This window comes from Takifugu rubripes, chromosome 21, assembly GCF_901000725.2.
Source record: "Takifugu rubripes chromosome 21, fTakRub1.2, whole genome shotgun sequence".
Taxonomy (NCBI): domain Eukaryota; kingdom Metazoa; phylum Chordata; class Actinopteri; order Tetraodontiformes; family Tetraodontidae; genus Takifugu; species Takifugu rubripes.
Genome location: NC_042305.1, coordinates 6,020,263 through 6,046,053, shown reverse-complemented (window position 1 = coordinate 6,046,053; position 25,791 = coordinate 6,020,263). Strand labels below are relative to the sequence as shown.

Here is a 25,791-nt window from a genome sequence, read left to right as displayed (position 1 = left end):
CATATCATACATAAAACGGAAATATTTAATTACCAATCGATCCATGGACCGGTACCGGTCCACGGCCCGGTGGTTGGGGGACCACTGGGCTATAGTACTGAAAAAGTGTTTTGCATATATGCCCTTTCATGATATTTTTAGGAAATTTTGATACTGGGTCAAGTAACTAATAATAATAATAATAATAATAATAATAATAATAATAATAATAATAATCAGATTTAACACATAATATTACATTTCCGATAAAAATGAATATATATTATCGACCGGATTTACTTTTTCTTTAACGGAGAAGGGTTGAATGAGGATAGTAGCGACCCGTATCCACACTCCACACAAGTGGATGGCGGTAATGCACACCATTTCTTTATGTACTATCAAAAGAAAAAGAATTTCTCCTGCGCATGCGTTTGTCCAAACAGGAAGTTTACGTACACGTGCAGCTTACGGAAGTAGATCAAACTGATGAAACCGATTCGTTTTCTTGTTCGATTTGTGGTTCTGGATCCGTTCAGAATCGGACAAGCGTGACAGCTTCTGTCTTATCCGCTGATAGAACAAAGAAACAGGTAAGCAAAGACACAACGGCTACACAAACTACTGACGCGTGACAAATTATACATTTGAGATCGTCCCGTCGAATTACTGAGCGGTAACTGGTGGAGGTGAAGGACCTCTTGGGTTCCGTCGTGTCGGGTAACATGCCTTAACATGCATATTAACAGTGTCTAACATTAATTATGTGTCTAACCCTAATAACGAGTCTAATCCTAATAAATGTGTATAACCACAATAAACTCTTAACACTCTAAACTTAATTAGTCTAGAAGGGTACAGTCGTCAAAGCCTGCATGTAAAAGTGCACCAACGCACACAGCTAGTGACAACCGCAAGTGTTTCCGTTGTCATTAATCAGGTAATTTAATTTCAGCTGTGGAAAACACCCTCTCAGATGGCACAGATACACTGGGTACAAGTATGCCCTTGCTATTTTTGCCATTTGGGGATATTTGTTTTTGTCAGTTTTCCACCAGTCCATGGGATCGATGTGGAGGGGTGGACATACAGTATGTCTATTGTTTCCACATTGTAGCATCACTTTGTGTTATTATTTTTGCCATCTGCTCAGTTTCTTGGGATTCAGCTGCTTTGAGTTGTTAACTTTTCCAGATATAAACCTCAAGCGTTTGTACCTCGGACCCAGGAAAGGTGCGGTCACTGCTGCTGACACCCTCAGGTGCAAGCTGCTGCTCTAGTGAAGCAGACATGGAGTGCTTGGTCTAGGGAATTTTGGAAGACTCTCCCTCAGTTTCTTTGAGGCGCTTTTATAGATAGGTTGCTGTAACCAGGTAAATATTGAGGTGGAGACTCTGGAGATTCTCCACACAACACAGTAGTAGCACATTTCTGCAAATGAAGTAAAGGTGTGAGCTGTTTATTACATTACCATTACACTCCAACTGTCATCTGTCAGCTTGAGGGGTTTGTGCATCTGATAGATTGATGAATGTTCTGTTTTACAAGACTGCACATATTGCCTATCTTTGTTCAAGTGGAACATATGAATAGAATTCCACCTTGTTTAGCAGCACTGCACTAATTTGTGTTCAACCAAGTCCTGAAGTGATGCTTGTGTTGCATTTGTGATGGAAATGTGAACCTAACCAACTGGCAGATACAACCACAAGGTTTATATGTTGAATCTTGAATCCATCATTGATGGGAAATTACAGCAAATGTACAAAGTAGAACTTTGTAGAACAACATGTCGGAGAAGGAGTAGGATGAAGCATAGGCTTATTTATACCTATCCCTTGTCCACTACTGGAATAACAATCTGTCTCTCCAGCGTACATATTTGCATAACAAATTACAAAAAAGAAAATAAATGTAGTAAATAAACAAATGCAAGTCATAAATCATTGAGACCTCACATATGTAAAGATAACCCATAACTATATTCCTAAACTGAGACTTTCTTCATCAATATTGGTTGGGTAGCAATTGGGCAGTGTTTCTGGCTGGCCAGCGTAGATTTATTTCATTCATTTCAATTTTATATTTGTCCTGCTGGGAAATAATTTTAATGTCTCGAATGTGCAGTGAATAAAGCAACATGAAGATTGATTTACTGCATATTTTCTTGTGATGGTATTTGTTTGCAGTAACATCGACATCCTCATGATGACACCCCCTCCCGACTTTTCAGCTGCCTCCACTCAAAAAAAGAAGAAACGGAAAATGTCAGAAAGTCAAACAAGAAGTTTTCCGTATGTTTACATTGACACACCTGAACAAGAAGAGAAGAACAGGAAGATTTTTACTACACCTGCTGAAAAGAAAAGAATAACTAGAGAAGAGGAGACAGAGAAGGAGCAGCAGAGTGCTGGAGCCACTCGAGAGATTGGGAAGGCAATAAAAGGAAAACTGGACAAGAAAGCTGAAAACATTACAATGAAGAAAAAAAAAAAAAATAGAAGAGAGAGTGGGGATAAACATGATGTGCAGAAAATAAAAAAAAGAGGGGAGAAGAAACAGAGAGATAGCGATACATGTGAAGGGAAGAAAAAAAGAAAAATGGATAAAATTTATCTGAAACAACTGGAGGGCAAGTCAATGTCACAGGTAGGAGTGATGAAAGAGGATAAGAAAGACGACTGTTTGATAGACATGACGTCAGAGAATCATGAAGGACTGGAGACGGGTGACCACAGACATCTGCTGATTGGTGAGCTTCAGGAGTTTATTCCAGATGTGAGGAAGAGATCAGCAGATAACATTAATAAATTGATCAGATATGACCTGCAACGCTTTAGGAACTTCAAACAACAAGGTATGAATGCTAAAGCTATTGGATCATTGATCTTGTATGGTACTGTTACACCTGTATGTGCTCCACAGGTGTGTCTCTGCGCTGGGGGCGGTGTTCTCAGGAGGAAAACCTGCGGATCAAGCAGAATGTCCTAGACTTCCTGTCTCTGACGGGCATCAGCTCAGCCAAGCAGCTGCTGTTTCCTCACAGGTTTAAAGAGCAGGAAGAGGAAATCAAACGGCTGAAAATACAACATCACTTCTTGACAAGGATTGGTATGAAAATACGCTTCATCCTACTTTAGTCTGGAGCATCATGGGGAAAAAACATTAATACAAAGACTATAGTGAGTGATTAAACTGTACATAAATGTATTTGCAGGAAAAACTATTTAAACATTTTAAGTTCTCTGCTGATGAAGACATAATTGTTTTGTTTTTTTTGGGTTCTTTTTTTTGTGGATAAGTAATAAGGATAAATAAAACACGGGTACGTTCTAAAGACTCCATCATACCTGTAGGATGAAGCATAAGCTTGAGAGTAAGATGAAGTATAAACTTATTTATACCTAACCCATCACTACTCAAATAACAATGTCTCATCAACATTCATATTTGCATTACATATAAAAAAGAAAGTGAGTGTAGTAAATAAACAATTGCATAAGTCATAAATCATTGAACCTAAATCATAAATCTCTTTTGAACCTCTCATATAAAGACAACCCATAACTATATTTATAATGTGAGATTTTTTCATTAATATTGGTTGGGTAGCGATTGGGCAATGCTTCTGGCTGGCGAGCGTAAATTTATTTAATTCATTTCTCATTTCAATTTCATAATTGTCCTGCTGGGAAATCGCTTGAATGTCGCATTCTCTTCCATCTCATCCTTTCATGCTTATTATGAAATCAACATAGAAGAATAACTGTCTGCCTTTCTGTCTATCTGACCAGCTGAAGGAGTTCCTCGCACATGTCAGCAGGTTTACACCAGAGCAGTGAAGATGTTTGATAAGAGGAATCACAAGGGAAGGTCATGTGTTTTCTTCCAATTTCATGTAAAGAAGTTTCAGTTTACAGTCAATTCAATTAAAAGGCTATTAAATGTTATTTAAAAACATGTATTAAAAATAACCTCTTTAAAATTAGACTTAAAATGAAACTCCTGCCCTGAAATTCAGTAATTATAGACATATTCTCACATTTGTAACTGTTCAGGAAAAAAAATCCTCTTACACTCCATGTTTTAGTTAGTTACTGTATGTCTTTTCCTTTCTGTACTTGCCTTACTGTTGTGAGGATCTGAAAGATGCGTAAAGTAAAGCTTATCGACATGTTTAAGGTGAACACAACGTTTTTCACGAGCGAGCTGGAGTTTGTGTAGCTGTTTGTGTGTGCCTGCCTTTCGATTCCAGATTTTTTTTTATTGTTGCCATTGCTCTTCAGTGAATTTAGAACATGCTGATGTTTCAGCAAAAATGAGTTTCATAAATGTTGGATGATAGAGGAAGCATGAGGACTACTCAACCTTCAGCCAGCCTAGTCCAATTTGTTCATGGTCATGTGGTCTCTTACAGGTTCTCAGAAGAAGAGTTGCATTCTCTGGTGAAATTACAGAACCTCTATGGTAACAACTGGAGAATCATCTCAAAGAAGATGGGCCGCAGCGTGTACTCTCTACAGAAACGTTTCTCCCACATCTGTAAGAACTTACACATTCTGTAAATTCTGTTGCATCCTGTTAGAGTTGACATCAGTCATGCATGTTGAACTCTGGAATGTTTCACCCAGCTCTAAATCGTGGTTCTTGGAGTCCTGAAGAGACATCCAAGTTAATGCAGGCTCTGAAGGCTCACCTGGAGAGTCGGGTCCAGCAGAGTCCAGCTGGGTCTGTTCTAAGCAGAGACCAGCTATGCAACAACCTACCCTGGAATAAGATCAGCTTTCAGGTCGGAACCAGATCTTGGAGCCAATGTCGACTTAAGTGGTCAGTACACCTGCTGATTGATGAACCCACTTTGGTGGGGGGGGTTTTCAGACCAAGTGTGTTGTCACAAGCACGAAGTCCAATGCACAGTGAAATGCATTTTTTTGCACATACGTCAGACAATTCACTCCAGTTCGACATTATACATCGTCAATTACAGCCGGAATAGTCTTAAGGTGCTTTACAGAAACCTCAAGGTGCTTATGTGGGACCCTCCTCTTGATGGATGAATTGAGGGAAGGGAGGGGGCAGATAACAAGAGTGATTGGCAGCTTGATAGACTGGTGATAGGTGATGAGTTTCTCCAGCAAACCATTTCTTTTCTTGGCACTCTTCAGACCCCTACGCACCAATTGAGCATTATTTAAATGCCTACCTGAATATTGTTGCTGGACATTTTCATGCCTTGATGACCACAGTGGACCATCTTCTGATGCCTACTTGGAGCAGGATAATGCACCATATGACAAAGCTCACTGTGACAGAGTTCACTGTACTCCGGCCAAGTTCCACAGTCACCAGACCTCAATGCAATAGAGCACCTTTGGGATATGGTGCATCATAAAGTGCGTTTATGTGCACAGAAGGAAGCCGAATTCCTGGGGTAATTTGATTACATAAAATGCATGTGGATCCTGCAGTTTGACTAGAATCTGCTCAAAGTAGTCCGAAAATAGCCAGAACAACCAACCTCAGTTGTAAGTTCACTTACAAGAGCATTTGGACAGGGGGTTGACCAATGCGATCTCCAACATTTCACTTATATTTAGCAAAATTGGAAGTAGAAGCTTTGCAAACAACAGCTGGTTGTGACTTAGTATGGTCAATTATATTGTAAAGATGTGGAGATGTCACGATGCTGATGTATCTGACAGAACTCATGGACGGGCACAAAACCCTAAATGGGGATTTATTTTAAAAAGTTGCCGTGTGACTGGCTGTTTCCACCATGAGACTCTTGCAATAAATGTTGGTTGCGTGTACCACCCAGTGCTCATGGTGGCTCTTAGGTGCTCCAAAAGCAGAACATGTAAACAGTATTGACGCATCATGTTGATTGTACTTGGAGCAATTGTACATATTCATGTTCACTTAGGAAACATTATTCAGCAGCATGGAATAAATTGCTATTGCTATTCTGATGACAACTATATTTATCCATGAAACCAGAGGACACAGAGTTCAGTTAGTGAAGCTACAGACGTCTTAAAGACAGCCTTGAACCCGTAGATAAAAACCATCTCAAAATGCACCTTTTGTCATTAGAGAGACATTGCAAAGATTAGGAAATTATTGACATGGCATGATGAAAATTTAGATCCGCATTTGTTACTTCCAGGCTGGACTATTGTAATTGTTTATTATCGAGAGGTCCAGATAATTCTTTGAGAAGCCTCCAGCTGATTCAAAATGCTGCAGCTAGAGTTCTGACAGGTACTGACAAAAGAGATCACATAACTCCTGCCTTGGCATCTCTTCATTGCCTGCCCATTAAATCTTGAATAGGTTTTAACATTTTTCTTGTGACCTACAAGATCATCAAAGGTATAGCTCCATCCTACCTGGAGGAGTTAGGAGTTAAATGCCCCCCCTCCTCCCTCCCCCCTCCAATTCTACATTTAAAGATTCTGGCGGGCCAAGCATTTAGCTACCAGGTTTCCCCTGCTGTGGAACCAGCTTCCTATTCAGGTACGGGAGGTCGTCTCCATCTCTACTTTAATATTAGACTTAAAACCTTCCTTTTTGAAAAAGCTTATCATCAGTAATTCTGTAGTTACAGTCATTATTCTAGACTTCGGACTAATTTATCACATCTGCCATAGAATAAGGCTGCCCGGCTACAGAAACATGATCACCTGACAGGTTTCTGTCACACTGTTCCCTCGGTCAGGGTTTCTCTAAAGCACCCAGAGACAATATTTGATTGTAACAATAAATAAAGATGAATTCAGAATGAATTCCTATGCAGATTACACTCAGCTGTGCCTGTCATTTCCACCACCTCCAACTTAACCTTGGAAAAACTGAAATCCTGGTTTTCTCACCCTTGAAATCCATTCATTACAACATTGATATCAACATTGGTACTCTGTTTCTTGGTCCTACCAAGGCTGTTGAAATCTTGGAGTCATAATTGATGAGCAGCTGACTTTTTCTGATCATGTAGCTTTAGTCTCCCAGTCGTGCCCCTTTGCCTTATTCATCATCAGAAAAAGCCAACATGCCACCCAGCTGCTGATACAAGTCATGGTGATCTGTACATTGACTACATGGACCCTCTTCTGCTGCGTTCCTCACATGAACATCTGGCAAAGCCATCTGTACAGGGATGGCAATCCAGACTATTCTTTTACCTTGTTCCCCTCATCTTTGAAAAGGTCTTGAAAACACAGCTCTTCTGAGAGCTCCTGCTCTCCTTTCAGCACTTATCATTCTCATATCTCATCTTTCCATCTATCCTGTTTATATCCCTCCTCGTTCCTTCTCCTTAGCTCTGCACTGATAATTGCTAGTTGTACCAGGTGTTTTTCCACATTGATCTCAATTACAATACATGCCGGCTTGATTGTGTCTCAGTGTAAGTCACTTGGGAAGGAAGTGTCTGCTAAATGACTGAAATGTAAATGTAGAATAACAACAAATTCAAGGATGATATAATTTAATAAAAATGTGACTTTCAAGGGTATTTTATTTAATTTTTTCAGAAAAAATTTGAACAACCAGTTGCATTGACACACAGGAAGCCGAAAGTTAGTCGTTTAGGGTGTTTCTGCTGTTTGGAGGTTTCCAGGATTCTATGTTTTTCCAGGTTTGACTTGTTGAAGACCAAGTTATCTTCACGTGGCAGCAGATTCAGCTCAACAGCTGACAGACTAAAATTCAAAATTCATCTCATCAACACGTAAGCTCACGACACTCATATACCCTTATTAATACAATTGAAATCCAATTTCAAAGTTCATGTTCTAACTGACATTAGAGTAAAATAATGAACATAGATTTGGGGAGTTATGATTTTGGGTTTCTCTTGACCTGAACTGTTGGTATTTTTATTTTCTGCAGTGAAGAACACATGAAGTTTTATCATTACCTGTCTGAATGAACAGGACCTGCACCATACCTGTGTTTCAGGATGTATAACATGAATGTGGAAGATTTAGCAGACATCAGCTGGGAAGACATCACTGAATTTATTGGGTAAGGATATTTATTGTCATATGCACAAAAATGACAACAGCTATCACTGGCAATACAGGTCTCAAGCTCCAACCCGAATATAGCAAAACCATAACAATTTAAGATGTATTACCATATTTTCATGACCATAAGGCGCACTGTAATAAAAGGCGCAGTCTCAGTTATGAGTGCGATATCTGTATTTAATACATACATAAGGCGCACAGTATTATTAGGCACATGCTAAAACATAGAGTAGAAAATGACAACGGCAGTAAAACGGTGAGTTTCGACATTTTTTGAACAAAATGTTAATTCTTCCGCCACAAAACCATCAAAGTTTTCATCTTCTGTATCTGAATTAAACAGCTGCGCTATTTCAGTGTCCAACATCCCGAATTCCTCTTCTTCATCATCTGAATCAGACTCACCGACCGGTTCCACTTCAGCGTTGATGCCGGCTTTTGTGAAAGCTCTTTTGCATTTTTGTTGTTGCCTTATTTCACTCTTGTCCTGAACTGCACATAGAATAGACTAGTAACTGGTTTTGTTTTTGCAGTAACACCACTTCCGTCTGTGTTCAAAAAGTGTTCCACAGACTGAAAGTTTCCAAAGTTCCCAACTGGACTAGGTTATCCTATGGAGGTCTGTACTGCAGCAAAATACAGGCTCTGTATATCAGGTTGCTGTTAACATTAACCTCTTTTATCAGAGATCATTGACTTCCTGCAGCTACAAATCATCCCTTGCCTGAAGGACAAACTGAGGATGTTGAGCTCCGAGGAGGTGCAGCAGGAGACACAGCAGGAGTTGCACCAGGGAAGCATGTACCTATTTTCAAACATTTTCTCAGAAAATGAGGAAGACTTCACTGAATTGGACAACAGCAAATAGGACAGATGTGGACACCAAGGCACACCACTGTTTCAGTAATTGGCTGTCAGCACTTTGTTGACTCACCTGTTGAAGAAGCTGGAGCATATAGCCTTGCTTCTGTACTTCAATGACTTTGTTTATTAATAATTATTAAATTGTAAAGTTTTCAATGAAGTAAGATTTAAATGACTTCTTACTATAATCCTTTGTGCTAAATGAGGTGTGAACACACAGAGGGGTACATCTGGAAAATAGTTCTAGAAACTGAAATGCTTTCTATGGGGCTCCTATACAAAAAACAGATTTGAAAAAAATCTTAAAATGGAAACCTTTTAACATGAAGTTTAGAGTTTTTTGGTAGATACTCAGCAGAGGGGGATTGTGGGTATTGCAGCCTCAGCTATGCACTCTGGGAATTATAGTTCATCTGTTGGCTGTGATTTTCTGACGGCTGCTTGCCCTTTTCATGATATTATGGACAAACAGGAGTCCTGATGCTCGCTCAACCATTTCAATAGGAACTAAGAAATGCTCCAGGGGAACCTTTTCTTCAACTTGATCATTTGGTAAAACATAGGATTGAAGTTCAACCCCACTGCCATCAGCCTTCTCCAGGATCAGTACCTGAGGAGGCAAACTTTGGGTTAGTGCCTCATGAAACAGTCAACCAAATGACCCAAAAAGGAGGACTCACCTTGAAGAAGTGTGTTGGCACAGCAATTTGGTTTTTCCCTATGACCTGATACTGAACATAGAGTTTCCCATCAGCTTGTTGCCTAAGAAATATACATGTTGTGAGTTGTAGCTTCACACAGCTGATAAAAACTCTGAGGTTACCTGGGCAAATACAGGGGTCCTGTGCACACGTAGACATTCATGTAATGTTTGGTAAGAGAGCGACAATGTTTTTCCAGATTGTTCCAGGTATTCTTGTTGAGGTGAGGATTCTAGTAGGAACAGAACATCAGCCCTGGTTGTCCTTTTCAGCTATTACAGATGTTGCTGCTACATGTTTTTACCTGTGGGGCCACATTGCTCAAATAGAATGTGTCTTCCATGGCTTTTTGACTCCATTTATGATTGGCTGCAGCAGCCAGGTGTCCTCTGTCAAATCCGCTCCCTTTGTAGTCTGCACTGGTTGCTCTGTGAAAAATGTGCACACTGTGGGGGGGGGGGGGGGGGGGTGTAGACACAGATAAGTACACAAATTTACAGACTTGCTATATCACCTTTCAGCTCACCTCTCATCCTCTTTAAAATCACAGAACTTCCTGTTCGATGGGCCATGCAGGGAGGAATGATTCAGTTTCTCAATAACCCAGGATGCAGTCCGTGTACGTGGGTCATAGGACGTGATGTAAGATTCTCTGGTCTTGATGTTAGCCAGTGAAGGAAAACCATATTTCATGACCACAGCTGAGCTTCCATGAGTCACCTGAACAGTCCAGAAACCAGTACAACAAATGTACTCTGCTGGTGTGTTTTCTACTTAAATGTTGATTATTTACTTATTTATAGACTAATGTAGATGGGTTAAGTTATGTGGGCCCATTATGAACAATCATAAATGTACATTATGAAGGCAGATCAATAATCAGTCCAGCCAGTAAATTTTCTGCTTAGTCTGTCAAAATGATCCGCAAGGATTTAGGGGAAAGCGACTATTTCTACAAATAAGTTGATTTGACCTTTATGTCATATAAAACAGTGCCAAAATAATTAATTGTGGGTTACAAAGCAGTTCCGTTTTCCAATCGTATATTACAGGTATTCCTGGACAGAATTTGCCCGGAACCGTCCTTAATTCGTCCAAATCTAAACTTGGAAAGATCAAAGCCTAGAAAAGGGAATTTCTTCCATCGATGACCTTTCCCTCAATGTGTAACCCTTTCTTCTATTGAGGTACCAATATGCACGCGTACTGACTGTCAGCTCCGACGCCTGGACCACCGGGACCACTGGGAGCCGGTTCAGCAGATTGGCCTCTTGCTCTTCGTCTTGAACGCCATTAATGCTCAGCAGGCGGCTCACCGAAATTCCGAGTCCCGCTCCAAACAATAAGGTCGCTCCGGTCCGACAGAAGGGCTTCATTTTGCCAGTAAATCAGTGTCGCGGTAAAATGACGTAAATTCCTGTCGCATTAAAATGTATCCTTACACATATATAATTAACTATCGCTATTCTATCTCTTTTCATTTGTATAGCTCATACTATTAAAATATACATTATGTGTTAAACAGTTTTCCATATGATTTAAATGAATTTACGAGTTTCAAGTCGGAAATTTCAACTAGTCCTCCCCCTCGAAATCGGATTTCCTACTCGGAAAGTCGAAGAATCCTCAACAACCGGAGCACTCACCCTTCGGTTCCTTTTGTAAACACCAAGAGAAAAAGTAGGGTACGTTTTGTGTTTCCTCCTCGTCCACATAGTTTAAAAGTTGCAGAAGGACCACATGTCGGCGCGAGAATCGCTTTCGCGGAGATCACCATCTTCTTTTCCGACTTTGTAACTGGAACGCTGGTAACTCGTCCGTGACGTTATTCCCAGCTCCGACTTCCGAAATAAATACTGTATATCGGCCTGTCAGAGTTCAGTGCTGGAGGAACAGTCGATCAGCATCAATTTCCCCCTTGACTGCTGAATAGAAAGCTACAAATCTGAAGCAAACTTAAGACAAAGTCCTTTTGCCTTTATCCTCGACATTGCATTTCCACATTTCCTCAACCTTTTGTCTTTATTCTTGAAGTGCAAGGTAAAGTCAAAATCTTCTTCCTCTCTCTTTTCCCATCATGAGTGACCCTAGGACTCTTCTATACGGTACATATGTATGTCACAAATAGAAAATGTTTTCAGCAAGTACAACTTAAGCAATGAGACCAAAGGCTGGAATATAATCAAGGCTTTATTTAACAAAACTGTACAAAATTTATATACAGCATACTGTTATATACAGATACTTTTCAATAATGTTTTTGGATTTGAATGCCATGACCACGGGCACCACCAAGTAGCAATTTCTAAAGTCAATCAAAATTAAACTGAATCATGTAGGCTAGTAAGTGCTGAGGAACTAATTTTCACCTTTCGAATGACAAACAAGCTACACGGATGTTAAGATAATCTCTGAGAATCCATTAGTTTATTTTGAGTTGAAATATGACTATGATGAGAGATACTTACCTCATCAACATCATATGCTTCAGCTACAGTAAAATCTAACTGAATGCAGTATATTCCAAGACGACTAATAAAAATGCTGTGATTCCTGACTTGCACCGATATGCTACTGATTCGATGTGATGTCTCTGCAGATATGACTGAACAGGAGAGTGGGTTGTTAGTTGCTGGTGCTATCTATTGTTCCTGAATGTGCAAATTAACTTAGTGTGACATATGAGACCCTGTTTTTAAAGAGAACGAGTGGTCAGTAGAAGGTAGATGATATAACCCCCAGGGTCAGCAGGTAAAGCTGTACAGTTAGAGTGGTAGAGGAGCCATTTGTATCATCAAGGCAGCTGTTCTCCTTAAGGCAGATGCTCTTCTCACAAAACACACCTGAAAATGTGACATTACCAGACCCAGCCATTAGACTGCTCACTAACTTGTAACATCAAACTTCAGAACAATTAAATTAACGTGTGCGTTACATGCCTGTAAAGCTGTCGGGACACATGCAACGCTGAAAGTTAATGCACGTTCCTCCGTTCCGACAAATCAAATTCTCCTCATCACACATCTTTTCTGAGAGCACAATATGATCAAGTGTTAATTAATTTAGTTTAATTAAAACCTGCACTGTAGTTGTAGAAATGTCGCAACAGCTCACCTGTGCAGCCTGATCCATTACCTCTCCAGGTATATCCAGGTAGGCAGGAGTCACAACGACGCCCTGAGGCCCCAGGTTTACACTGGCATATGCCATCATCCGAACAGTGAGGGGAAACACTGCGTTCTTCATCACAGTTACACACTGTACAAACACCAAAATTATTCACAAACCACTGTAATGATAACAAATATTGAATGTGTGCATTACTGACCAGCACAAACGTTCTCATCACTGAGCGGAAGTGAAGCATTTCTATAGAACCCAAGACGACAGTACTGACACCTCTGACCCCGTGTGTTGTGTTTACAGCTCACACATGTGACAACATTGATGAAATCAATGTAACTGCAACGACTTGAGTGATCGTTACACTCACAATCTGGGCATAAGACAATTGAGAGAAAGGCAGAGAATAAATTACAAAAAAAGGGACGTAAATGAAGAGGGATTTTTGACTGATTATTGATTAGCATTTTTCCTGTTGATTTGTGATATCTGTTTAGGAAGAATTTCTATTGACTGCATCAACCCAATCAACACCATTGATGAATGCAAGACCAAACTGTAAAAACAGGTACAGAGAAATAGACAGTTCAGGCTTGAGCAAGTTTCCGGGGGAAGGTTTTTATTATTGTTTATTTATTTAATTTTAACAAACGAAAAATGTATTTAACTTTGAGTGGGGGGGTATGGACTGCTTACGGGGAGATGGACATCTCCACTTTCCCTATCCTGTAGTGGTCAATGGCATCTGAACGTGCCAAGGTAGTCTTACCTTGGAAGCTGATGTAGGCAATTTTGGACAGTTGACTGAACTTTGAACCCCCTGGAATCAGAATCTTCTGTGTTGCTTTGGGCACAAAAACGGTACACAACAAAGGTAAACAGATCAATTTCTGTAACTGATATTTGTCTTTTGCTCTTTCTCATCAAATTCATTTTTGGGTAAACACCAAGATATACCAGGTGTGCTTTTTCTATGGTGCTATGAGTTCTATGATTAGGGCTAGGACTAATACTAATGTCACTTCTAATAACGGCCAGTGGCATACCTTTTTTCTCATAGCCTTTGTCATCTTTCTCTTCTCTACCAGTGTCTTTAGTTTGCTTATTGGGCTCAGTGACTGAATAATCAGAAATGGAAAATCTTTATTTTCATCAGCTACATTTTCACCGTATTACATCACCAATCTGAGCTACATTTTTACCTGTTTCTTGATTCTGGTCTTCTATATTCTTGTCTTCAGGACCTTTGTTTTCTGACTCTTGTGTTGATACAACTGTGGGTGACTGTCCTTCCGCCTGAACAACCAGTGACTCTTCTTCTTGGGTTAAATCTAGCTTGTATTTTTTACTTTCACTGTTTTGGGAAGAGGAAATCAGCCCCATAGATCCAGTTTCATCATTTACTTTGTCATTGTTTGGCTGTTCCAAAACAGAGTTATAGCCAGACTCCAAAGGCTTTGTTATAAGATGGTTAGTAGGTGCACTGGAATCATCTGAAATATTCCGAGGATCATCAACGAATACTGGCACAGAATCTAACACGGGGTCAAATGACTTAGAAACGTCCACAAAAGAGAAGTTGAATTTCACAGGGGGCAAATCAATTACGGAATCAGGCTGATCAATGGTTTTATCTGGTACAGCATTGTGTCCAACTTGTTCAGAAGAGGACATTAAGGACACAACAGAAACTTTAGCTGACACTGCATCTAGTAAAGGCTCACGTAGATTGTCTTGGCTCTTAGATGAAAGTGTTCCAGGAACTATATCTAGAAGTAGCGCTGTAGTAGATAATATATCTGGAGTAAGTACATCCACAGGAGACAGATAAGTGGGAAGTGTGTCAGGAGGGATTTCATCAAGACGAGGTACTTCTGGAGGTATATCAAGGAGAGGTAAATATGGACGAAGTACAGCAGGAGAAGGTATATCTGGAGTTAGTACATCCACTAGAGATACATCAGTGGAGGGGTCATCAAAGCGAAGTTCTTTGGGAGATACAGCAGGCAGAGGTTTGTCTGGAAGAGGTACATTTGGGAGAATTATATACAGAGGAGTTTGAGTAGAAGACATAGTTATTAAAGGTGAATCTGGAGGTGGTTCATTTGTAAAAGGTTTGCTTTGAAGTGTTTCATTAAAAAGAGGCACATCAGGTAGGGCTATATTAAGTTGGCCTTCCTCGGAGGGAGATATGTTAAGCTTGGGCACTCTTGGAGGTACGTCACAACAACTTATATCTGGCAGTGGAAAACTGGAATATGGTACTTCCACAGGGATATCGGGGATTAGTACTGACAGAAGTTCTGGCATGACAGATACATCAGGAAGTAGTGGTTTCATTGGAATATCTGAAGGAAAAGTTCTCTCATTTCTTGCTGTGAATGAACAGTCTACTGCCAAATTACAGGGAGGCTCAGCACTGCGTGGAATTAATTCTGGGATGGCTGCTGTTGTTGGTGCTCCTCTTGATGTTTCAGTACCATCATTCAGTCGGGTAGTACTGATGATCTCGTTTGGAGCATAAGTCCCAGAGATGGTAGTGTCTGTGCTGTCCGATGACGAGGTAGCAGTGGCAGAGCTGGTGAAAGTGGTATAACAAGTCACACAAGCAGTGGTAGTCCCTAGTGGTATAGGAACTGTGTCACCAGTTCCCAGGGCTGAGCTCCCGGATGCTGTGTCTGCTTTTTGTACTGCTGTATCAGTTAAGTCTGGAAATGCCACTGCAGTACCTGTGTCAACCATTGTTGCAGAATCTAAACTTTTATTAGGAACGGTAACAGTAACACTAGTACTAATAAAGTAAGTCAAAAATAAAGTGTTAGTAATGGGAATATTAATACTAGAAACACTCTCAGCATCAAATACAATGGCATTATTAGTACTACTAGTAGTTTCTACAGAATCAGAGGTATCAGTGGTACCTCTGACGATAAGAATATTTGGAGTGCTTGTCGAAGTTTCATCTTTGATCACTCCATACATTAAAAGTGTGGTAGTACTCTGTGTATTAGCAGAAGCTGTACTGGCAGTGACAATACCATCATTAAGGAATGAACCACCAGTTGCAGTGACAGTAGTAGCAGTACCTAAAATATTGTCAGTAGAAGTTGTCGTAGTAGTCTCAGATGTAGAAGTGATAGTAGTAGTGTCTCTAACAATGTCAGTAACTCCATCTGATGTGGCAGAAGGTCTGATAGAAGCTGTTGGGTTTGAGTCACCAGCCACTGTCAGAGAGGAAAAGTTACATTAGTTTTTGTTTTTCCATGAATGCTAAGCAATATGTCAGAAGGCCAAAAACTGGAAATCTCTGCTTTAGTTAAATATGAGAAACGCAACCCAGACTTTAAAGCTGCAGATAAGGCTTTTGTTGTTTTATGTGTTATGTTTGTCGCCTTTAAATTCCTGCTAATTATAGTTCATAGTGGTATGCTTCCTTGACCTGTTGAAATCGGCTTTACTAAAACAGTCTTTGTTTCAGCAAAGCCCTGATTAGTTTTACAACCATTTACCGTAACTTCATTGAGTGTGAAATTTTGATTTTCAGAGAGGTAGATGCTTTTACAATTAGGAAGTGTTTCCTTAACACTCCTGCTTCTGATGGAATGTTGATATAATATCTAAATGATAATTAACAAGAGTTTGATGTAATGATCTTCTTTATGCATGCTAGGTCATGAGCTAACATTTTTTGCAAATGAATTGTTGAAAATACTGCAAGTCTGTCAGACACAGACTCTACCCAGCACAGTTACTGTGAAACCCTAACCCAACAAGTGGAGCTAGTCCAAATAGAGCATGTATACTGAGGTATAAATGAGGCCCGCCTGACTCCAGACCTGGCTCACAAACAGCCAGACTGTTCCCAGTGTGAAAAGGACATTTTTCTAAGCATTTACGTAGTAAAGATCGGCAGAAAATAACCAATCACAATATTAAATAGAATAGGTTTTAGTCTAGGCTTAGAATACGGGTGTTGTAAAAGCTTATCAGTTCTCACAAAGTTAGAAGTACAAGGATGTGTGTGTGTGTGTGTGTGTGTGTGTGTGTGTGTGTGTGTGTGTGTGTGTGCGCGCGCACTGTTATTAACTAACCTAAATCATCAAATTTTGTTGTTAGAAGATAGAAATATATTCTTAATTCATTGAAAGATATACTCTGAAATTATCATTATCCACAAATACAACTGAACCCTAAAAAGGTTCTATTAGTGTGTGAGGTATGAATTGATTTTATCATTGGTTCATAGTCCTAAATCTATCAACTGTGACTGGTTGGTATCTGAGCTTGTTGTACTGGTGCTTACGTCTTGATCTCATAATGCAACAATGACAACAATAGTACTGTTGTCAGTGTGACAGACAGACATGATCAGAAAAAAGGTGTGTTCATGCACGGGCGAACAGATGATCACACAGACAGAAAACCAGACACCAGCTGAACAGGGGTGCTTACTGGCTGCTGTTTCTGTTGCTTCACCTGTAAAACATGTGAAAGGATCAGTGTGTAGAGGAAAAATTAAATAGTTGTCTAAAACATGAAAACATTTTCAGTTTCACTAAAAATGTAATCATTGGATGTATTTGGAGGTTTTCAGGTACATACAGATGTTGGCTGTGCCTTTGGGCAGAGGCAGATATGATCCTGGTTTCCAGCTTTGAGATTCAAACCCAAGGCTGCATCGTTGACAGTCCTGTCCACTTGTGTTGTGATCACATTCACATTGGAGTGTTGCATCACGTAACATGCACTGAGATGCATGGAGGTTACATTTACACCTGCAGGAGACATACACATTTGTTATTGAAATACATTTCTACAGTGAAAATGGTCTGCATGATATGCATATGGCATATTAATGATCAGCTAATCTCATCAGGACTCTGGAGGATCATGGCTTTAGCCTCTAGTTTGTCTGTGAGGAACTTTGGAGTAACAGTTGAGCTGGATCTGACCTTTGACGCTCATATAAAGGTTTCCAGGAGCACTATTTTTCATTTAACATTACAAAGATCAGGTCAGACTAAGTCAGAATGATGCTGAATGTTCGTCCAGCATTTGTTCTTGAATGGTTGTGATACAGTGTTATCAGGGGGTATGAAGAAGTTCTGTCAGAACCTCCCGCTCCAGCTGGGTTTCTGTAAATATCCCAGATATGTGACTGTGACATGCTCTAGCTAAATAAATCTAAATAGATTTTTTTGGCAAAGGGGTGGGGAAGTAGCATAGCACGTTTTACCAAATTTAGATGTTACCTTGCTGGTACATCGATATTTGAAATTGCATAGAAGTATTTGAGCAAGTTATCTCTCTGAACATAGGTTCCTCCCAGTGCTGGACGCAGGAGTCGCAACCGCAGGTTGGTGAAGGTGAAGAAGTCTTTCAGATTCTTCATGATCTCCATACGGGTGTACAAGGCGTCCATGTTGATCAACTTTGGACCTGCGAACACTCCAAACCTAGCACGCACCTCAAATACAACAATTTTCTCTTCCTGTTGGTGAAAGACATTGAGCAAGTAAACTGTCTCATTGCACAAATATTGATTAATGCTTCAATGATATATCAATGTTGTCATGATCATGATAATTTAGTCCTGAAATGAGACTGTTCCAGTAGGAAAATAAACACCTACCTTTGCCCCAACCCAGCGAGAGTACTGCTCAGTACAAATGACCCGGGTTAAGTTACTTGGTGCTAAATCAGAGACCCTTTTGGGTGACATTCCAAAAGCCTCCAGACAGTCATCAGCGTAATATTGATATGGCTGCCAGGTTACACCTGAAACATCAACAAATTCTTACAACTTACAGCCTCAGTCATCTATGATGTATGTCCACTTGTTGAAGCTTTTGTGAGGATCCAGGTTTCTTTTTGTTTTTGTCCTTGATTTGTTCTGGATTCTTTTAGGTTCAAACTGTTCATATAACAATGCTGTAACTACTTATTATCACTCCTGACCAGAACCCTGACCTACTTTAGCTGATGTTCTATCACCTCGGGATAGCAGGGGACAACCTGAACATCCTGTGACACTCCATCCCCCATTTTCTTATATGTTCCTTTTGTATATATCATGCTTTGTTTTATCATGTGACGCTTATGCTTTATCATATGACGTTTACACTTACGCTTATTGTAATCTTACATGTTCGTGTGCTAGTATAAGAATAAACCTCACCAGGGCCCACACTTGTAGCCCACACTGCAGACGTGTGGTTGCCCTTACAGCAAGTAAACTGAAGCTTCCGTCTCATTCCTCTGATGGCAACAGCATGGGAAGAAAACTGATCACTTTCTCCCCAACAGATTCATACATAGTTTTTGATGACTTTACCTAAATTTGGGTTGCTGTTTGTAGTCCACTTCATAGCCAAAATTTGATCTTTGGATTTTTGTCCTCCATGCCTTGTTTGGAAAATTAACCTGGACTTGACCTCATTCCATGCCAAACTTCAGTTAGTTCAACCTTTCTCATTCTCTGCTCTGGCATTCGGTCATGATGCATTGAACAATTCCAGTTATTATAGACCCAGTGTGTACTAACCATGTTTTGGAAGCCTTTTTTTGGTGAGTCACTCTCATTTTTTAGATTTGATGTACAGCAAAACTTTATGACAGTTACAATGTTTGAGACCATTTGACTTGCCACCAGGATAAATTTTTAATAAATTTTGATTTATCAGATCCCTGTGGTTGTAAGTCTCCATAGAGAACACTTGATTAAACTCATGGGGATTTGGACTAAATTGTACACTGTAATTGCACTATGAATGGTTCCTTTTAATTTTGTGGCTGTGTAATAAATCAGGCACAAATATACACAATTATGAAACATGAGACTGTAGGTGAGAACTGGCACTAGAGTAGAGTGTAGCTGGGTGATGAGGAAGAGCAAGAAGGCCCAGTTCAATTAAGAATGATAAAATTAGTTCAAACTTTAAAGGAAAGCAAACTTGGTGTAGAAGTCCAAACCGAAACATCAAAACCTACAGGTAACAGGTAGAAAATGAAGTCCAAGTAAAAGTAATGGCTGCATTGACCATCTCTTTATCATCTCTGTTTTAAACACCACTTGATGTTGTAAACATCTAAACTCTTAAGGCATTACATGGACCCATTTTCAGATTCAGAGGTTTAGATATTGTGATAAAGTAAATTATTAAAGTGGATTTCTCAGTTCTTTGTTTAAATGCCCAGCAATTATCATCTGATTTTGCCTCCAATTTTCAAGAATCTGATTTTGTTAAAATGCTCACTATTTATTGATTCAGTACTTATGAGGTAATACAGGAAAGCCCTACAGCGCATCGTGAACATAGCTGGGAGGATTATTGGTGCACCACTCCCCTCCCTGTACGACACATACACCACCCATCTGACCCGCAAAGCCATCACAATTGTGAGCGATGCAAGCCAAACGCACTCAACCTGTTCAGGCTCCTGCCATCTGGAATGAGGTACAGGAGTCTCCACTTTCACACTACCAGACTCACGAACAGTTTTCTGCGAAACTTCTGAACTCCCTCCCCTCCCCTACCCACCCTCAGCCCCAGCCAGCAGAGCCAACAAACTGCCTGAATCCCCCCTAAAAGCAATCACTGACTCACAGAGTTGATCTGCACTATGTAACCTACAAACACATGCTGCTATTATTTTTATCATTATTACTGGTAGCCTTACTGCTGCTATAAGCACTATGCACTAAAAACGCTCACCAACACTTAAAACCAGGGCTGCTACCCCACAGTACACTACTTTCCAAATATACTGTTGAAACACAACTATCGTTAAATTTGTATCCTGTAATTTAAATCCTCCTATTTTAGTACCAGTTAAACAGGATAGGCCTTAAGGTATTTGTTTCTGTTGTGCCTGCGCACTCTGTTGTTTAAAACCTGCTTGTCAGTGAGAAATGCAATCTCAATTTCTTTGTATGTCAAGTACATGTGAAGAAATTGACAAATAAACAAATTCAATTAATTTCAATTCAACATTGGCTCTTTGTGGTATAACCCTACCCCTAACAAGTACATTCACTTTCCATATTCCCTTCGATCTGATATTGCTTTTCACATTGTATTTGCCAGCAGCTTTATTTTGAAAGGCACAAATAGTTACAAGCAAGAGGTAGATCACATTTTTCACCTTTGTCCAGTGATTTCTCCAGCACCATGCTGGTTGGTCGGCCATACTCAAAAGTGAGTGTGATGTCATCAACTAGCTCCAGACTTTTGTTCCATGACAGAGTGATGTTGGCCAATAGTGGTTCAGGAAACTTGGACCATGTGACTGATTGCCAATAGGTGATGAGTCCTCCCCGCTCCCTGTCTCCCATCAGCTGTGGTGGGTGAGACAGGTCAGGGCTGGAGGCATCACACTCATCACTGCACAGGTATGGGTTCTCCTGCAGCACAATGAGCAGGACAATGTTTAGTCAGGCCTGTACCTGATTATTTGGAAAACTGAAGTGTCAAATATTCACAGTGTTCACAGTCTAGCAAATAGTGGTGGCTCCTGACAAATTTCTGAGGGGGTTACTGTTGCAATAATTGGAAACGTTCAATGGAAAAAATAATAATAAATTAAAGACTGAGCTCATGTTATGATGTTACATTCCATTTTCTTATTTGGTTTGACACTAAAAAAAATCACTTTAAAACATATTCAGTGAACATTTGGCTTGCAATATGCAATCAATACAACTATTTACAATTTAATATGTGGATACCAACAAAACTCACCATTTAATAACACACTCACTAATCACTTGTACTGTAATTTTTCTGGCTTCTCTTTCAAGCAGGCATAGTGACCTTTTACCCTCTCATAGAAATCGGGCATGTTCATCATAGCCAATGCATTCAGACATTCCAATCTGATTGTATTTCTCAGGAACTTCTTGATTCTCTTCAACACGGTGCTTATAAGATTGATCAACAACACCACAGTCTCAGAAAGGGGTCCTTTATGTTATAGCTCTGTAGAACCTGGCCAGAGCTCCACAGCAGCCCCTTTCATAGATGAGATAAATTTAATTCCTGAGATTTTGTTTAGCATAGGGTATTCCCTCACTGTGGTATTCAGAGCCTCTTCAGGGAATGTTGTCAGATGCCAGTAAAACATGGCACCCACAAGATGGCTGGTGAAGGAGAACCCGCCACTATTGACCAGTCCACAAAAAATCCCAGGGTTGCTGGCTCCATTACTTTTATCCATGTCTTGCAAAGCTAAATCAAACACTCCACAGAACTTTACACAGCCAATAAGGTGGTCTAGGTTCTTGGGCACCTCACCGTTGTGAGAGCACACAGCTGTCCTGTAGCTCTCATCCAACTGTGCTGCCATGTTAACTGTCGCAAAGGCTGAAAGTTTTAGGCAGGTGTCCATATGTATCTTTGAAGCTTCACGTTTCTTCTCTTTTTCCAGAGATGGCATTATATAACTGACACCTGTCTTTGTCCAGGAGTGTCGATGTTGGTATCAGGGTGAAGCCAGACACAGGGGTAGTAAATCAGAGTATTAGCCACGTTTTCCATTTGTACCAGCTCCTGGTAATCCACGACTGTATGTCCTCCCGCTTTTGTTGGGCACGCACACACACGCACGCACGCACGCGCCCTCTCGGATTGTGCAGCCGCTCGGTGATATGAGGACGTCTCACTTTTGTTGACACCTGATTGATATTTGAATTTGGTCTGGGTGGGCCCAATTCTTTAATAGGCAATTTATCAACATTGCTTTGACTGCTGAATGGCAAATCCCTCAGTGAAATTAATTGTTAGCAAATGTAGCCATGTCAATTTTTTGGTCTTCTGACCCATGCACGCACTGCACGTATATAGTCCTCTCATCAGGGCTGCAGGTAGACACTTCCACTGTTCAGGAAGGTTATCCCTCGAAAACCATTAATTCCAACTTCATCAACAGCCTTCAACAATGAAGCAAGCAGTGCCTGTACACCATGGTCATGGTCCTGTCTAAAAAGAATTTCTTAGGGATTTAATTTTGTGATCTATTGTATTCAGAAGAAGAAAATGAAATGTTTGCACACACATCAATTCTTGACAATGAATCTGACCTCTGCATTTAACCCATTTTGTTTTACACACCAGTAGTGAACACACACATAGGCCGGGCACAGGAGCAATGGGCAGCACTTTACAGCACCTTGGGAGCAACGGGGATTGGGTGCCTTGTATATTTGTATATACCATGCACACACATACACACGCACGCACAGACTGATGAAGGACTTCCCATGAAGCACTAGGCATTTGCACTGTGGGGTCTGCATATTTATGTTAATCTGCATATTGTAACATATGCCACACTATACATGTGTAATTGATAATAAATCAGATGAAGATTGTTGTTTTTTTGTGTCATCTTTTTCTCAACCAATCAGAACCTGACTTTGTGTGTGTTTGTGTTCCACTAACATACATGTAAAGATTTACTTTGATGTTAATAAGATTACTAATCCTATTGCTGCCTCCTTTGAACTAATCTGGTTTACATAGCTGCTCGCAAGCTAACTGTAGCTAATCAGATAATCAGGTGATTCTGCGCTGTAGTTATGTAGTGTTAGTTAAAAGTTGGCTAAATGTTGGTCACATGATAAAACAATGTAAATGGTTTAATATGATCTGGTTACAAGATCATAATGATTCTAAATGACAGTTTAAAACTGTTTCGGTTGCTCTGTAAGCATGCTTGTTTGAATTTGTCGATGCATATGTGCTTTGGGAAATTATATTAATTAATCATTTATATTTAATATTAATTATATCTGCTCCACTACATTAATAATTTACAGATATATTTCCCCCAAAAGAACAATTACACCCACAGCAGGGTGTCTGTGAATATATTTGAGTGCATTGATGCATGTGCATGTGCGATTTGGTTAGAAAAATGTCTTAATCATGTATTATATTATAATGTATTGCTAAGATAAACAATTTTGATTGTATAAGACGCTATATAAATAAAGATTGATTGATTGATTGATTAAGATAACCTTGATGCAGGGAGTCAATATAGGATCTCTCTTTTTTTTTTTTTTTTTTACAGTGCACATTCACACACACAAATGTAAATTGGTCCAATAACAAGCTTTCTGCAGGTTTGTGTTCAATCAGTTGTGTGGCACTGACCAGTGTGCAGAATCTCTCAGGTGGGTTTCCACAGGTGATGCCAGGGGGGTCAACTCTGATCTGCATCACCTCTTTCATGTTGGAAGGTGAAGGTTGACATGCGTAAAACTCCCATCCTGGCCCCCCTTCAGAGTCCCGCAGATTCCGACATACATCAAACTGACATTGAACCAGCAGCGGCAGGAAGAGCAGTAATGTAGCAATAGTGGCGGGTTGGGCAGCCATACTGGTCAGACTGGCAGAAGGTAACCAATAAAGTTACATCATTCAAGTCGCTGCCCACTTTTTAATCTACACCATCAAACACAATGTCATGGTTACCTGTTTTTTTCCTTCACAGTTGGAGCCTTGGTTCACAATGGCAATGTCAGATCAAATCTGTGGGAAATCCTGTGGGAAAAACTGAAAAAATAATTTGAAGGAAGAGACTGAGTTTATAAAAATGCAAACATATTTTAAACAAACCTGGAACATTACAGACCATGCAGCACTCCAGTACAGTTGAAATGTTCTGACCTGTACAGAGGATGGACCAAACAACCTTTCCACAGACTCATTGTCCAAAAAAAAGAGCTACATCAGGACAGAACTCATCAGGTCTCTTTCAATTAAAGGAGAGAAAAAAGAAATGCCATTCTGACACATAGAGTATGTATTATCTAAGGGAGGAGACATCTATGTTAAACATTCAACTCCAAACAAGATGAGGTCACCGAACATTTAACACTTGACCAAAATGGCCACAATTTAGTTCACACTGGATTGTGTTTGAACAGAGTCACATCATCAAGGGTTAATGATGCTGGTTTGTTAACCAGTCCAACCTCAAAGTTCTATAAACCAGAGACACTGAACCAGGTTTTTAGAATTTAAGAGGTTTTTTAATGAGAGGTCACACACTCTAATAGAAAAGAATAAATGCCCTAGGTTGGTGGTAGCTGAGCCTGTAGGAGACTGGGCTAAAAGGCAAAGGGCTCTTGGTTCAAGCTCTGGTGCGCAGTACAAAACTTGGGAGGTGTTCTGGTAGTAGGAGGAGGTGCCAGGACATCTTCAGTGCAGTGCCAAGTTACCCCGGAGCAAGCTACTGGTAGGTACCCGATAAGCCATAACCCCATAAATAAAGCAGTCCAGAAAGAGAAGAAAGGATAAGAAGGAAAAATGCCCTAGGGAAAAGGATTTAACTACTATTAACTGGATTATTCAGGACCCACATCAACATCTCCAAACATCTGAATCACTAAAATATGAAAATAAAATATCAAAATATAATTTTCTTCTGTTCTGTATGACATGATGACTGTCTCACTGTAACAATTAATCTGATGACACTCACCTGGTTGCCTTTAGGGTCAACAGAAAACAGGTATTTTCTTCATCCTCTCTTTTTCTCTTCTGTTTCTTTCCTAATCTCATTCCAATCCAATTTCTCTGTGCCCCTCCCCACCTCGTATCCACCCATTTTATCTCTGTCACTCAGTTCTCAGGTCCTCCTCCTTAATGCTCCTCCCATCTCACTACACCTCCCCCTCATTCTGCTCCGCCCCCACTTTCCTCTTCATTTTGAATTTGTATCCCACTCAATTTATCAATTAACCAGTTAATCTGTCTCTTAATCAATTGACCAAGAGATGGACAGCACTCATTAGGACTTTTTTAGGGAAAGCTGCAGCATAAATTCATTTTAGTGACATACAACAGACAAATCCCCTGCTCATCTCCTCCCCTTCCACTGAAAAAGCTATAAATCAGCAATGGTTTGCCCCTTAATAATACTTGAAGATACCGTTTACTATTTAATTTATATTTCTGTTTCTGTTCTATTTATGTTTTATATAATTAAAGACAAACATAGACAAAAAGTCCATTGAGACAAAGAAAGCACACCAAGATAGTGTATACACAAAACCAAAATAAACAAATTAAATTGACTAATAAAGT

At 40.0% G+C, this 25,791-nt stretch overlaps 4 protein-coding genes across 13 annotated transcripts; 1 reads left to right on the top strand and 3 right to left on the bottom strand.

The window, feature by feature from the left end:
- Positions 1-405: 405 nt before the first annotated feature.
- Positions 406-9,031, top strand: LOC101066847 (transcription termination factor 1). 7 transcript variants are annotated; one of them, XM_011619608.2, is made up of 10 exons: positions 406-572; positions 2,169-2,836; positions 2,905-3,090; positions 3,774-3,852; positions 4,397-4,521; positions 4,611-4,806; positions 7,616-7,708; positions 7,939-8,004; positions 8,543-8,628; positions 8,696-9,031. In XM_011619608.2, exons 2-10 carry the CDS (start codon positions 2,185-2,187, stop codon positions 8,875-8,877), a joined length of 1,665 nt encoding a protein of 554 aa, XP_011617910.1. In that variant the 5' UTR covers positions 406-572; positions 2,169-2,184; the 3' UTR covers positions 8,878-9,031. The 7 variants fall into 7 exon arrangements, 5 of the variants coding, with proteins under 5 accessions (XP_011617910.1, XP_011617913.1, XP_011617912.1 ...); XM_011619611.2 differs by having other exon boundaries at positions 8,572-8,628; positions 8,696-8,838; XR_003886807.1 differs by lacking the exon at positions 8,696-9,031 and having other exon boundaries at positions 7,870-8,004; positions 8,572-8,628.
- On the bottom strand, positions 8,978-11,354 carry endog (endonuclease G). 4 transcript variants are annotated; one of them, XM_029830324.1, is made up of 7 exons: positions 11,221-11,325; positions 10,891-10,991; positions 10,101-10,294; positions 9,879-10,020; positions 9,697-9,806; positions 9,554-9,635; positions 8,978-9,483 (listed from the first exon to the last, which is right to left on the bottom strand). In XM_029830324.1, exons 2-7 carry the CDS (start codon positions 10,948-10,950, stop codon positions 9,283-9,285), a joined length of 789 nt encoding a protein of 262 aa, XP_029686184.1. In that variant the 5' UTR covers positions 10,951-10,991; positions 11,221-11,325; the 3' UTR covers positions 8,978-9,282. The 4 variants fall into 4 exon arrangements, with proteins under 4 accessions (XP_029686184.1, XP_029686183.1, XP_011617914.1 ...); XM_029830323.1 differs by having other exon boundaries at positions 10,786-10,991; positions 11,221-11,286; XM_011619612.2 differs by lacking the exon at positions 10,891-10,991 and having other exon boundaries at positions 11,221-11,354.
- A 932-nt stretch (positions 11,355-12,286) lies between these two features.
- On the bottom strand, positions 12,287-14,089 carry LOC115247523 (netrin-G2-like). The gene is made up of 7 exons (XM_029829535.1): positions 13,900-14,089; positions 13,744-13,815; positions 13,467-13,541; positions 12,903-13,070; positions 12,689-12,832; positions 12,514-12,603; positions 12,287-12,417 (listed from the first exon to the last, which is right to left on the bottom strand). The coding sequence occupies exons 1-7, from the start codon at positions 14,078-14,080 to the stop codon at positions 12,287-12,289; spliced, it is 861 nt and encodes a 286-aa protein (XP_029685395.1). The 5' UTR covers positions 14,081-14,089.
- Positions 14,090-14,157: 68 nt separating this feature from the next.
- On the bottom strand, positions 14,158-25,557 carry ntng2a (netrin g2a). Its single transcript, XM_029829534.1, has 11 exons — positions 25,187-25,557; positions 24,175-24,255; positions 23,854-24,088; positions 20,843-21,101; positions 18,330-18,475; positions 17,950-18,188; positions 17,300-17,472; positions 17,150-17,173; positions 15,784-15,921; positions 14,570-14,715; positions 14,158-14,232 (listed from the first exon to the last, which is right to left on the bottom strand). Exons 3-11 carry the CDS (start codon positions 24,076-24,078, stop codon positions 14,158-14,160), a joined length of 1,425 nt encoding a protein of 474 aa, XP_029685394.1. The 5' UTR covers positions 24,079-24,088; positions 24,175-24,255; positions 25,187-25,557.
- Between the last annotated feature and the right edge of the window lie 234 nt (positions 25,558-25,791).